This window comes from Bombyx mori, chromosome 18, assembly GCF_030269925.1.
Source record: "Bombyx mori chromosome 18, ASM3026992v2".
Classification (NCBI taxonomy): domain Eukaryota; kingdom Metazoa; phylum Arthropoda; class Insecta; order Lepidoptera; family Bombycidae; genus Bombyx; species Bombyx mori.
Window position 1 is genome coordinate 14,874,241 of NC_085124.1, and position 14,623 is coordinate 14,888,863.

The 14,623-nt window shown below is 34.5% G+C and overlaps 1 protein-coding gene across 1 annotated transcript in view; it reads right to left on the minus strand.

Moving 5' to 3' along the window:
- The window catches only part of LOC693037 (p260), a 38,091-nt gene extending 24,783 nt beyond the window's left edge, over positions 1 to 13,308 (minus strand). Inside the window, 7 exon segments of the mRNA NM_001044011.1 lie at positions 720 to 856; positions 1,325 to 1,494; positions 3,340 to 3,456; positions 4,131 to 4,334; positions 11,668 to 11,788; positions 12,274 to 12,466; positions 13,108 to 13,308. Coding sequence (NP_001037476.1) covers positions 720 to 856; positions 1,325 to 1,494; positions 3,340 to 3,456; positions 4,131 to 4,334; positions 11,668 to 11,788; positions 12,274 to 12,466; positions 13,108 to 13,272 — 1,107 coding nt within the window. The 5' untranslated portion in view covers positions 13,273 to 13,308.
- Between the last annotated feature and the right edge of the window lie 1,315 nt (positions 13,309 to 14,623).

Genomic DNA, 14,623 nt, shown 5'->3' on the forward strand with positions numbered 1-14,623 from the left:
CAATATATTTCAAAGTTTCCTATTCGATAATTGAGGTAACTTTATATATTTTATCAAAGGTCAAAGGATCTCAGCGTTATTATAAGATCAGTGACTACTGTAAGAATATACATATTTTTATCTTCTTTGGGGACTCAACTAAAAACGTTTTCTTATATAGGCATTTTCTTTTGTATACAGTAATTTCATTAATTTATCACTATGACTCCTATCAGAGTTTCGGGAACTCCAAAATATTATTCTTGATCGGTAGCTCCATATTTTTGGAACGAAGTTCCTTATGGGACGATGGGGAAGGGTACCCTAACCGGGAAAAAAACGTCCGTAATGTAAGATTTTTATTAGTAATGCACACAGTGTACGACTTAACTTTGTAATAACGTACAAAAAATAACATATTTTTTTATCATTCATTGACCAAGATCTCAGAGCGTTCGTTTGCTCAATACACTTACTCTTGTGCAAACAACCGTGAATGAAGTGTACCACAATAAGTTCGCACATTACCAAATGACCGTGTGTTGTTGCGAAACCTCCAGTTTTATTTTATTTATACCTCGAATAGAACTTAAAATTAATATTTTTATAATAAGTAAATTCGTTCCTATCCGGTGTCCCACGACACTACACATCAATTTTTTTGTTAGTTTGACGTATTTTTTCACTAAGCCTTAACGGTATGACGGTGTTTCAAAAATGCTGTAAATTATTTCAGTTACCTTAGTAACAGCACAAACTCCAGAGGCCGCTTCACTTGACCCCATGTTCGACTTGACACATCCCACTTTGATAGTTTTATCATTAGCGAACACTTTACCGATCGCCTCAAGTTCTTTACCGTCGGCTTCAGCAATGGCTATTGAAAAAAGAATACTGTAAGTATCTACATTATTATATCAACACAACATGTACTGAAAGTAGTGTTTCACGCATTTAAGCTTTCATGTTAAGTGTGAAGGTATAGCAGGATGTGACGACTACATTTATTTTGTGACTCAAAATCGTCACACGATGCAACATTGATAAAGTATCAAAAAAATGTTTCAGACTGTTATGCATTTATGATCAACTGATATGATAGTCATCACTCCAATAAAACTGATATTTCGGCTCAATGTGGTATCTATGGATCATACTTAACGTAAGCCATTCAATTCTAATACCATTTTAATTGTCTATAGTGCTTACGAATCAATATTGCAATTCGGATCTAAGGGTAATAAATAAAAAGGCCTATTGAAATTTCTATTTCAAAAATTTGATATCTATATGTTTTCGTAAATCCGGGGGTTCCCCCGCAACTTAATTACAGTATTTCACGTACCAGCACCAGACGCTTCAATGTACTCCACGTCTTTAGGACATACGTCGATTTCCGAGTAGAACGCTTCAAGGAATTCCTGTATCTCCTTCGGTTCACGGATTGGTAGAAATTCATCGGCATTTACGTTTGTGCCGTAGTTAGTTTTTGCGTAATACACTTCTGAGTAGATCCTGGAAGTAAATGGGGTAATTGAGGTATTTTATTCAAGTTAAGATAATTGTAATACGTTTGTTTGACTATTAGTTTGTCGTGGCCTAAAAACACAAGAGTATTTGTGCCAATGTACAGAGCGATGTGCCGATTTTCAATTTCTGCAAACAGAATTCAGGTATACGAGTTAAAGGCCCACCTTGTGTTAAATAGTTACCAAAAACCGTAGAGACTCCAATGCGAGTACCATATGCCAACATGAAGCATAAGCTTGAAGTTTCAGTTGTTTTAAAAGGGAAGCTCTCCTACTCTACGAATCGGGACCCATGACGTATATCAAGTCAGATAGAGACGATGACGACCATCTCTACAGCCTCACAGTACTCTCTACTACCAGTTGAAATAGTTCTTATTCTTACGACAAAATGCACATAAATTTGACATAACGTATTAACTAAAGTTCGTTAATTCGAATATTTAATTTTTCATGGTGAATTTATCTAGAAGAGTAACTAAAACTTCAGTTCAGAATCAGAAAACTTGAGCGAAACGCGTTCTGTACTTAGGGAAGTGAATTCCAAGCAGTCATAGAATTGTAAATGTCGCGTAGTATGTTAGTGGATGTTTGTCCACTTCACTGCCTCCCAAAGAGAACTGCGGTACAACCAAAATATTTTATGTATCAATTCCGAGGTAAGCAATTTATAGCTTTTTTTATTGCTTAGATGGATGGACGAGCTCACAGCCCGCCTGGTGTTAAGTGGTTACTGGAGCCCCTGGACATCTACAACGTAAATGCGCCACCCACCTTGAGATATAAGTTCTAAGATCTCAGTATAGTTACTACGGCTACGAAAACGCATTACTGCTTCACGGCAGAAATAGGCTAGGCGGTGGTATCTACCCGCGCGGACTCACAAAAGGTCCTACCACCAGTAGCTTTAAGAACTTAGTTTCAAAATTTGTTTACATTTTTGTTAAATTCTAAATATTAAAATGTGCTACAACGATATTCGAGATTCAAGGTAATCTAATACTTAAAAACTTCGTATATAAAAAAATCGATTTTATAATAAAAATTATAGAAAAAGAACATTGTAAATTAATATTATGTAGGTTTGTTCAAGTGTTTCGAATGTCTCTCAATATCATATTTAATGAAATCGTAAACAGACTCTGCGTTTATTTGTTTGGACTTTTGTGCGGGCTAATTTCCGCAAAGGTTTACCAATTTGATCGCGGCTTTGAGGTAAAGTTATGGGATCAGTTCAGGCAAACATATAAATCTTTAAATCAAAGATTAAACCTTGGACCGGCTATTAATTCATTAAATTCCCAAAATTCTCAATACGAATGATCTATAATTAAAAAATCGTGTTAAATCTAGGATACCCACTCATCTATATTGAGTGTTTGGCGCGATTGGGTGACGTAATTACAATCATAACTGCCAATTGCACTCGCTCTTTATTATTGTTACGCCGATAAGAGTAACGCCATCTATCGCCGAACAGTCGAACGAATATCAAAGGATCTAGAACGCTCGAGAAGTACAACGCCATCTATTGTCAGATAGCGGAAACACACATACGAAGCTACTCGACTTGTCCAGAATATTCTCGTTAAATCTAGAAATTTCGTATCGACTATAAAAGCGTTGCTGAGATGGCACGCAGTCAGTTAGTAGTCGGACTACTCGAAGCGAAACACCAACGGATCACTTGAAGCGAAGCGAAAGAAGCAAATTGAGGATTTTAAAGTGTTCTGTATGTGTTCTAAGTGATAAATACAGTTTTAAGTTGTACTTTGGTGGAACATTAATTTATCCCGAACCCCAGCGAGTAACATTATTATGATTATCCTACCTCTTAGCATTCTTGGACTTTTGCAAGAATAGGACGCTGACTGCATCAGATCTAACATAGCCGTCTCCGTTCTTATCGAAGCATTTTGTTTTACCATCCAGACAAAGAAAACCAGCCCTGAAATAAAATTGTTTATCATATCAGTGAAAAAAATGAGTCGGTGTCAGATTGGGTTTACTCTACTGTGCAATATATTCTTAAATTAAATTTTACAGAATACCTCAGTTTAAAGAAGTCATTATTTAAACAATGATGATTGTTCAGAATTGAAGAAATTAATTTAAACGTGATCACTAACATGATAGAAATAAATAACAGTTTAAAAAACTAATAAAGTACGCTTTTATAGAAAATCCCACTAAAAATAGAAAACAAAACTTAATAAATTTGAATTAAAAATAGTGTAAGAAAAAAAAATTTATTGTAAAAAAAGCGGGTGCTTTTCAGGATATTATCAAAATAATTTTTCTACTCATATCTGTTCATAAAATATTTATAACTACTGATACCATGCACATTGTATCAGTAGTTGTATCACACCCATGCATGCGTATTTTGTTAGTTTTTTTTAAACTATTATTTATTTTTCATTTTTTAGTTAACTTTAAATTTTTCAATTTTTTTTTTAAATATTGAATTGTCATCGATCCTTAATAAGTATACCAAATTTCGAGGTAATCCGACGTTTTGAAGGGGTTCAAAATCATGTTCAAAGATTCCGTTACATACTAACATACATACACCTGGAGCTAATAAAAGGGTATTAAAAAGAAAAGCATCAAAATAGTTACCTCTTACAATTCAAAGTAACATTCGGATGAGCGCAGAGGTTACATCCACCCACAATAGCTGCCTCGCATTGACCCGTGCTCATGCATCTATAGGCGTGCTCTAAGCACGACATAGAGCTGGCGCAAGCCGCGTCCAGAGCATAAGATGGGCCCTTCCCATCAATCCAGTAGGAGATTCGGTTCGCATACATAGCTTTGTTGCCTCTGAAAATGATTGTGCGAATGAAAATATATTTTTACTTATTTATTTTTTAGTAAGATGAATGAGTTATTTTACTGGTGGGAGGACCTCTTGTGAGTCCGCGCGGGTAGGTACCACCACCCCGCCTATTTCTGCCGTGAAGCAGTAATGCGTTTCGGTTTGAAGGGTGGGGCAGCCGTTGTAACTATACTGAGACCTTAGAACTAATATCTCAAGGTGGCGCATTTACGTTGTAGATGTCTATGGGCTCCAGTAACCACTTAACACCAGGTGGGCTGTGAGCTCGTCCACCCACCTAAGCAATAAAAAAAAAGAGTTCATCCGTCCTTCTATTAATATCGGTTCCGCTGTCGTATCTAAATCTTAAATTAATTGATTACTGCGCTAAGACGTGGGTTCGATTCCCACATTAAGCAAGCATTCGGGTAATCTTTGTCTGAAGTGTTTATTATTTATTCATGTATATATTTGAACGTATGTACATCATTTAGAAATTTACCATACAATAGATGATTAGAACAACAAAAAACTCCCTAATTTGGTGTTTTTTAAGTCGTTGTAATTTTGTAAAATTTGTTTTTCAAATTCATTCTATTATAATTCCGTAAAAGCATGTTCATTGAATCGAAATTGCCTATTGTTTTTTAAAATTGACGGTGAATTTTTCGACAGTCATTGTTATTGTTGTGTTTTGGTGGTTCAAGATAGAGGTGATTGGGTGATTCTGCCGGGATGTTGGGTTATGATCGGGTTGGTTGGGTTGGGGTTTTATCTTCAGCCATTTGATACCTAATTCGAATTTCTTCATTAGATTAACTCATCTAGACAGTGCGAAAAATAAATAAAAATCACACAATTTCCTAATTAGAATTTGGAATTATCTTCTTTAAAATTTAAACTTGTAATAATACCAACCAGATACAAATAGTATAGCCAAAGAGATTTTATTACAAGTTCATACATACTATAATGCGAAAAGACTTTTTCCCCAACCTATGATTCTCAAATCAAATCAAATCAAAAAAGTTTTATTCAACATAAATGAAAGTACATACTTGTTGAACGTCAAAAGAACTACCGCCAATTCACAATAATTAGCCTCCGTCCTGAGAAGAATTGGCAAGAAACTACTCAGCGGGCGTCTTTTTTTTTATTTTAAATATAAGTTTTTTTTTTTTTAAATATTAGATTTTGATAAATATTCATTTTTACAATAAGTAATTATAACATAACAATTTTACAATATTGAAATGCCCGGAGCGAGCAGCTCATTCCCACTTTTTGCAATCTCCTAGGCATAGGCTATTCTGGGCATAGGCCTCCTCTTTTTATGCCATAATGTTCGATCGCCTGCCATTCTTATTCACGTACTGATTATTTGTTTTTAATCTCTTTTTTGTTCCAGTTGGATAGTAAATTTTTAAAATATATTTTTAAATACATTACTAGGTCTGTTTACGTTTTAACAAATTACAAAGATTGCATTGTTTATCGACATATTTCTCCGCATGCTAAATTTATGTATACCTTATGAAAAACTAGAGCCGTGAATCAGAGCGAAACAAAAGTAAACCTGAAAGTAAATCCTATGAAATCCTTCCACGAAATACATAAAAAAATAACAATTTTAGTGCAATCTGTGTGCTTGTGAACTGGGTTCCGTATTGATGACCATATTAAAATTTGTGGAACGAGTCTCTATCGCCATCTCATCTATTTAAGACATTTTTAATGATTAACCATCTGTTTTTAGATAAAACAAAGTCAATGCAATATATATACGACGAAGGGAAGATCTTCCACCGAGCGGATGATATTGCTCGGTAGACCGATGGTCCGAATGTTGTTGTTCGGAACTTGTATATATGCAAGCTTGTCTTGAAAATGTCGTAAGCGAGATTCAGGCATCTATCAAATATCTTGCGTTGTATGATGGCTACCCGCCACATGGGATAAATTACATTTAGCCACGTAGGTAGGATACAAGCAAAAATTAGTTAAATCAACAGCAAATACCAAACGATGCGTGAAGGCCCGTGACTCGGTAACCACTAACAGCTAATCGTTTACCGTTAAGCCGTAACTAGCTCGGTATCCGCTGAACCTAGTGCGAACTATTTTTCACTGAATTAGATAAATAAGTGCGATACTGAGAAATATACAAAAAAACAATATCACTACATAGTATAAAACAAAGTCGCTTTCTCTGTCCCTATATCTGTCTGTCCCTATGTATGCTTAAATCTTTAAAACTACGCAACGGATTTTGATGCGGTTTTTTTTAATAGATAGAGTGATTGAAGAGGAAGGTTTATATATAAAGTTATAATAACATCCATCAAATAGTGGAAAAATCAATAATAAATTAGTTTTCGAAGCGAAGCGAGGGCGGGTCCCTAGTTTGATTATAATTAAACAAACATTCCGTGATCAACAATTTTTGATTATACATATTTTTGTACGGATATTGTGGCTGTAGTATTATTTGTTTATTTTTATTCGATTTGAGCTAGAAATTGTAGTTAAAAATCGTTAACAACCACAATTCGTTAGATACAGTTCATTTGGTAAGAGAGGTGGTTCATCTACCAAGCTTCAACAAAAGATACAAAACAATGCAAACTCTTCAATAAAACTTAGATCAGTCTCACATAAAGATTTCAAAGCGATCCCTCAAACAGCTTTCAAGTTTCGCACGGAAGCTCCACGATTCCGTCAAGGAACTCCAAAAAAGCTCGTAAAACGAAACTATCTCAAATGGATACCGCCGATCCGTTCTCATATCTCAGATTTATTGTTTCCCATCAAATATAAAAAGTTGCTAAGGCACTGCCTCCGCGAGATAAATGAAAGTATACATCAATATATCAGAGCTTTGCCACGTCTGATAGGTTTCACTGATGGCGAATATGTAAAAACTCACGCCTAGTTTAGCCTACAGCTATTTAGTGGTAGAGGCCTCTTTAATGGGAGAGAAAATCATGCTTAAGTAGTAGTCAGCTCTGGATGCTTAGCGTTATTGCAATAGTCATTGTAATAATGACGTAGTAGTAGTAGAGGTAGTCTTAACGACTTTTTACAGATCAAAGAGCCATCTTTTGAGCCTGCTCAGGTAGGTACCACCAACCTGTACTGGTGGTAGGACCTCTTGTGAGTCCGCGCGGGTAGGTAACACCACTCTGCCTATTTCTGCCGTAAAGCAGTAATGCGTTTCGGTTTGAAGGGTGTGGCAGCCGTTTTAATTATACTTGAGACTTTAGAACTTATATCTCAAGATGGGTGGCGCGTTTACGTTGTAGATGTCTATGGGCTCCAGTAACCACTGAACACCAGGTGAGCTGTGAGCTCGTCCAACCATCTAAGCAATAAAAAAACTGAAAAAAACTGAAAAACTGAAAGAATCACCTAACAAATAGTTAAAAAACCCGTTTACAAGATTAAGCTAGCTTAACTTTTAATTTTTGACTTTGATCAATAAATACGACATTTATAAAAATTAATTAAATTAAAGTGTGTGAGTTTCATACTTCAATAAAATACCACATTTTAGCCAACATAATCTAAAATGAACTCATCAACGAATGATAAATCCGTGATGTGGTTTCTCGAAAGCCGTCATCACATCCAAATCTCGTTAAAGTAAGTAGATCTAAAACTACTTTACAAGTTTGTATACGAATCTCTAATCTTCAAGAGTAATGGAACTAGTTCGAGAAGATGTTTTGTGATCAGAACTGCATGTTCACTCCGCATTCGTGTTCAATGTAAACCTAATTATAAGTTCGCTTGTTTAATTGGCTCGACTTGTGCTTGCTACCGGTTGAAAATAAGCGGTGCATATATTACTATTTTTTGCCTTTGTTTTTTTTTTACAATAATTTTTTTTTTTTATATTTATAACTATTGACACCATACACCCCACGCTTTGTTACAATAAATTTATATTAATAAATATACAGCCCCAGTACTTCAATGCATAGGTACCTACCTAAAGGTATAGACATGATGTAACAAATTTCGCACAAAAATCCGTGACCGATATTGTTTTAGGTCTTTTATAAAAAAATAACTTGATTACTTTACTAGATATTAAGTCAGTTATTATAGTAACTAAGCCGTCCTACGAGAAAAGTTGCGAGGAGTTACATGTATAATTCAAAAGATAAGATACTGGAACACATAGAAAAGCAAAGTTAATAAATAATTCATATGCAAAAATAGATATATTTAAATATACAGATTCTACAGCTCTACATATGTTTATGTAATGTAGAGATAAAATAAACAATTATATTGTAATAGAAAAGCCCTCCTCGCCCGAAGCCAGTTTAAATGGCTTCCAAATTATATTTGCTTTAACTAAATTTGTTTAAGACTAGCGGAACATTGCCTAGCCGAGGGCTGACTATATTATTTCCATATACAAAAATTAATAGCTAAATTTTAAGTTAGGTAGTTTCTTTCATGCTTTGCACTCGAGGACTTGTTTATATGAACAAGGTCATCGTCGTGTCCTTGACTTGTCAATGTTCATGAACGACAGTAGCGACTTGACATCAGGCGGGCCGCTGGCTCAAGCCAAAGAGATGCCGTAATAAGAGTACATATATTAATATTTTGACTGATTACCAATCAATTGATAAAAGTTTGTCAAAGGACACTGTTTGAAAAAAGAAGTCCACTATATTTCGGATATTTGGATATCTTTATAACCACTGACAAGACTACATGTGGTAGGTAGTCCTTCACGAAAAAATATTAAAGATATTTTATAAACGTTAGCATGAGACCTGATTCGATTCCTCATACAACTTTCCTGGGCTCTATGACCTACAATAGCCGATAATTAATTCTTACTCTTAAAAGCATTTCCTTTTGTGGGTGGGTATGCTGTTAATTATGCTTGACAGGAAAAAAAACTAAAGACATATTCTTAATTAAAATAGTTGTCAGTGGGACTTATCATTTCAGCTATGTCAAAGGGGAATGACTTCCCCATAAGTCAAGTGGACAAGGGTAAGATTTACGTGCTCCGTCTGACGTTTTTATTCTTGTTATTTGGATCCTTAAGAACAATGATTGCCTACGCGAATGACGAGTTTACATAACTGATTAAAGTAAATCATTGACAGCCTTTCGAAAAGAGGATGCCGGTGTCAAAATTCCTAACATTGAACAACGAAGAAGACATGTGGTAAAACCGTAATCTTGCTCGTGACAATTTCTAAAATCTTGCGATCCAATAACATATTTTACTTTAGAATATTTAAAAACGCTACCTGCCTACGCTACCTGTTTTTCTGAGCTTTTAATCGTAAATACACTTTTGTGGGTATGGATTTGAATTACTGGTTCATTATCACGTACGTTGGGGTGACCAAAGTCTGCCTACGCACCCGATTCTCGCCGAAACTGCTCGTGTACCCAATTATATGTATAGCTGAATGATTAACTACGTGATTTACACTCAAAATGAAATGGACACCATGGCTTTTATATTACTAGCTTTTGTTATAAAAATTATTTATGAATTATTAAAAAAATTTACCACAATTTTTATTTTATTTGTGGCCAAAAAAGTTACTACACAGTATCTGACTGAGCTAATGTATTTTAATTGTTTACATTGGACGTTAAAGTTAGACCACACTAAGTCATTACCTTGTAAGCTTAATAAAACTAGCAGCCCTTTTAATAGTTCTCTAACCATCCTAGAACCGTTTTTAGACGAATTGTCCTATTTTTAATAACATGAAAATTTTAACTAACTTTTTCAATGTACATCCCATAAAATATTATATTTTATCATAAATAAACTATTCGTTACCTTTAATAGAAAAATTAGTTTCCTATATTATGGTGACGCAAAGGGCTAACAGGGTAATTTGAAATCGCTCTTACTAAAATAAAGACTGAACTAAAACTAATGTAGTGAAACTAGTAATTCCTAACATGTTTACAAAAAAAATATTGCAATAGTAATTTTTCCCTGCCATTAATACTGCATATACAAATAATACAGAGGAACAAAATTCACAATTTCATCTGAAACGGAATGCATTTATTTGCCTACCGTTTTCACTTTTATGCAGTTTATGAAAGACAAGCGGCCCGCTCCGGCTCCGCTCGGGTCTTTAACAAATTTCAACAATATGTGACGTTGTTTTATTTTTAAAATAAAAGAACACTTATTGCGGCATAACTATATTAGTAAGGCATATGCTGTCGCAACACTTTTTGTAAATGATAATGTGTTCTACAAAGTCGTAGTACATTATTTTATTCTATCATCAATAGTATTCGCAGGGCACGCGATGCAAAGAATATTTTAGGTAATTTTTTACACTTTGGGTTACATTATTGGAGTTTTACTAAGGACCCCTAATTTTTTTCAAAAAAGATTATATATAGCCTATGTCACTCAGGAATAGTGTAGCTTTCAAATAGTAAAAGAATTTTTGAAATCGGTTCAGTAGCCTATTCAATACAAACAAACAACAATTCTTTATGATATTAGTATAGATTATAAGAATGCTTAGTTTTGTTAGTTAAGTAATATTATATTCTGGTTCTTGGCCAAACACTGTTTTGGCTTTGGAAAATTTTACCAGTTTTGTATCTAGAACATTTAAAACCCATCTAACCGTAGCAACTAAATATCACTATACTACGAAACATTCCTCCAAAACTCATAAAATAATGATTAGTTAAATATCCGGTAAATTTTAATTAGTGTGGTTAACCCTTTAGAGTGCAGCTCTCCGCTTCGACCAGACTAACGTAGTTACAGACTGCTAAATGCGTCTAAATTTCGTTTCCAAAATAATTTACTGGAAATCAAATTAAGCCGTAGTAACCAAGTTTAACAATATTCTCAAATTGAATTTGGTTGTAAATGAATAATTAAAATAAACGAATTTGTCTAAGCTTTTAGTTGATAAAACATTTTAAAAGGTGGTTTTGAGTTCGGTCACTTGATTCAGCGATTTTGTTCTCAATGTCCGCCTATTTTTGCCGTGAATCAGTAATGCGTTTCGGTTTGAAGGGTAGGACAGCCGTTGTAACTATACTTGAGACCTTAGAACTTATATCTCAAGGTGGGTGGCGAATTTACGTCGTGGATGTCTATGGGCTCCAGTAACCACTTAACATCAGGTGGGCTGTGAGCTCGTCCACCCACCTAAGCAGTAAAAAAAAATCTCTGATAAGATACCACAATATTTGTAACAATATTATATCAAGTGCAATATTATGCAAGTGCATATGCTAGTATATAACTAAGTGTACTTTGTCTTGGTCTCAATATTTATCATATTTTTTTGTTCTATAACTCACCCAGTTATACCGAAGCCGTTTCGTTGAATGTTTTCGTAGATAATCATCTTCTCCGATTCAGAGAAGGCTGCCCCGATGAAAACTCCGATTTTTTTACCATAAAGTTGAACAGGGTTTATACCTATAGTTGATGTACAAAATAATATGTGGGTATTGTGTTGCTTTTGTTTTTTTGTAACTTAAATTTCTAAATTTCTCTTCTCTGTTCACTATCTACATAATAATATACATATGTGATTTTTATTGTGGAAACATATTTGGTTATTGTTTTAGCTATTATTTAAAAATATTATATGTTTGTATTGTACTGTTTCTTTCTCAAATAAATAAATAAATTAATGAATGTTACTTACAACAAAATATTAATTTAATTGCGCTTATATTTAAAATTCTATTATATTTTAAATTACATTATTATAAACACAATATAAATGTATCAATTTATCATTATAAATATATATTTTTTTATTTTAGAGAAAGTAATTTTTTTTGAAAAAGATAAATGTAAAATTATGTGTGATGGTTGTGGTCAATTACTCTTTAGTGTAGACCAAAATATGATTCGATCAAAAACTGAACTGTATTTAATATTAGATAGATACAAACCGGCGTCATATATAGCGCTGTACGCGTGTTCCAATAGTTTTCTACTCATAGGTTCCATTGTGCAGGCCTGCTTATAGTGGACTCTGAAGAACTGGGCGTCGAACTTGCTCATGCCTTTGACTTTGCCCAGGTGCTTCGGAATTTCAGGGTGGTTGAAGACCCAACGAGAGCCCTCTTGTGTTACCATGTCCACCTTTACAGGATTAAAGAAGGGTCTGTTAGTTTGACTTACTTTGAGGAGTTTCTAGACGAGTTTTCTGTTTACTGGTGATCAGGCACAATTACACATATAATTTAAATGCCTTTGTTTAATTCGAGTTAAGATTTTATAGTCTGAACATTAAAATAGTAGCTCTATTGCCTTTCAATTTAATAGAAAAAATAAAAACAGAATGGAACACCTTTAGACACGTCTCCAGAACTACTGGACGAATTTACATCTATTTATAAATAGAGATAGGATTAATATGCAGTAAGAATGTGAATTTGCAGTATGAATTGAAATAAGAGATCTCAAATAATTTACAGCCACTTACAGATTATTTCAAACAGGTATTTTTTTTTTAAATGTTTGCGACTAAATCTTAGATTGCAAATAATGTTTTTAGACGAAAATAACTCTGCCTATCTGTTTAGTTTTCACGTGAATACCACCTTAATGAAACTTTTCCTTTTAGCTGCTAATCTGCTAAATAATTTTTGGTAGGCAGCAGCTTGGCACTGCTCATGTCCATGGGCGATGGTAATCACTCACCATGAAGTGGCCCGTATGCTCGTCTGCCTACAAGCCACTGCAAGAACAATAAAAAAATCGATGTAGGAAAATGTACATACCTTATTGAAAAGGTTATTCTTAAATTCCAAAACGCTATCGGATTTCGGAAAGATACCAGACATGCCGCTGATGACCACTTCCTCTCCTGTCAGCGGTTTCGGGGCCGATCCATCGTCTTTAACTTCCGGGGGGTTCACCATAGTTCTTTGAGCAGACGGTGCCATTGTAGTGTTTGGTTTTCAATTCCAAGTATTACTGAGCTGATAGTGGTAACCAACTATTTTTCTATTTGAATTTTTTGGCTTTTTATATAAAAGATAGAGTGGGTGATTCTAATTCTACATCTAATTAGTTAAAAGAAAGCTTATTGATTCCGAGAGCGAGGTTCCGTACTAAAACAAATTAACAAGGATATTGAGTTTGTTACTCACTTTCTATTATTACCATTGTTTTTTTATTTGTAATGTTTGTTGTTTGTTTAGTTGTTCAGGCAAATTTTCGAAGCTAAATTAGATTTTTTTTTCACTTATCATAATCAATTAGGGGGAGGGTGATGGGAGAGATGTGCTCCGCACTAAACGCTTCGCTTTCCCCCCTTTGCCTTTTCATGAGTTTTGTCTCATGCGAGGTTTGGACGTTGGTTGTTGAGAGACAGGAGGTTTTAGTCGGTTCGACTCCGACATGCCCCGCCCTCCATCCCCAGTGAAGGGCGGAAGTCCGGCGATTTCCTCCTGACAAAAAAAAAAAAAAATCATAATCATTTCATTCATATTCAAAATAGAATTTTCAGATGTTAGATCAGTTTCAATGAAAATGTATCTCTATGGAAATCATGATACGAATTGATATTTAGGGGCAGCTGCAAATAAAGGAAGTTTTGAAATGTCAACTACACAGACACAAAATTTGGTGGACGCATTTTATTAAGATAGTCTGTTTTAAGTTTTACTGCACTAAGAGCTGAGTCCCGATAAAACAAGTCTGCAATAGTACCAGCACAGACACCAAATTTTGGATACGAATTCATTGATAAGCCTTTATAATAAGTGTCATCATGAGGTATTGTCCTCAGGATTGGGTTTGGAGTGAAAGCAAACACAGCACGGCTACAAATGTGCTGCTTTTTCTGGTTTTTGTATACTAGACCAAACATTTATTGAAACTTAAACTAATGAAAATTAGACACTCGTGAGTAAAGAAATTTGGCTGTGAAATTGAAATAACACAAGCATCATCAACATTCAGTGCTGGATGTACACCTTCTCCAAGATTCGCCTCAATTGGGCCTCCGTGGCCGCAATCAGCATATTCTTGGGATGGCATTTAATTCACGTATTAATAGATTTTTTTATTTCTAGGGACTTACTTAATACGACAGATATTATTTTGCCTATGGCATTATAGAAAAAAATATTTCTTTCTGATTTTTGGATCCCCAAATTACCCTAATCAAACAAAAAACAAAATTCTATGTTAAGTACTTCTAACGGGGCATTGTTTCCGGTTAATGCCATTGTTTTTGGTGTTACATTATTCAATATGTCTGATACCGCTAAAGAAATTACACCTATTGGG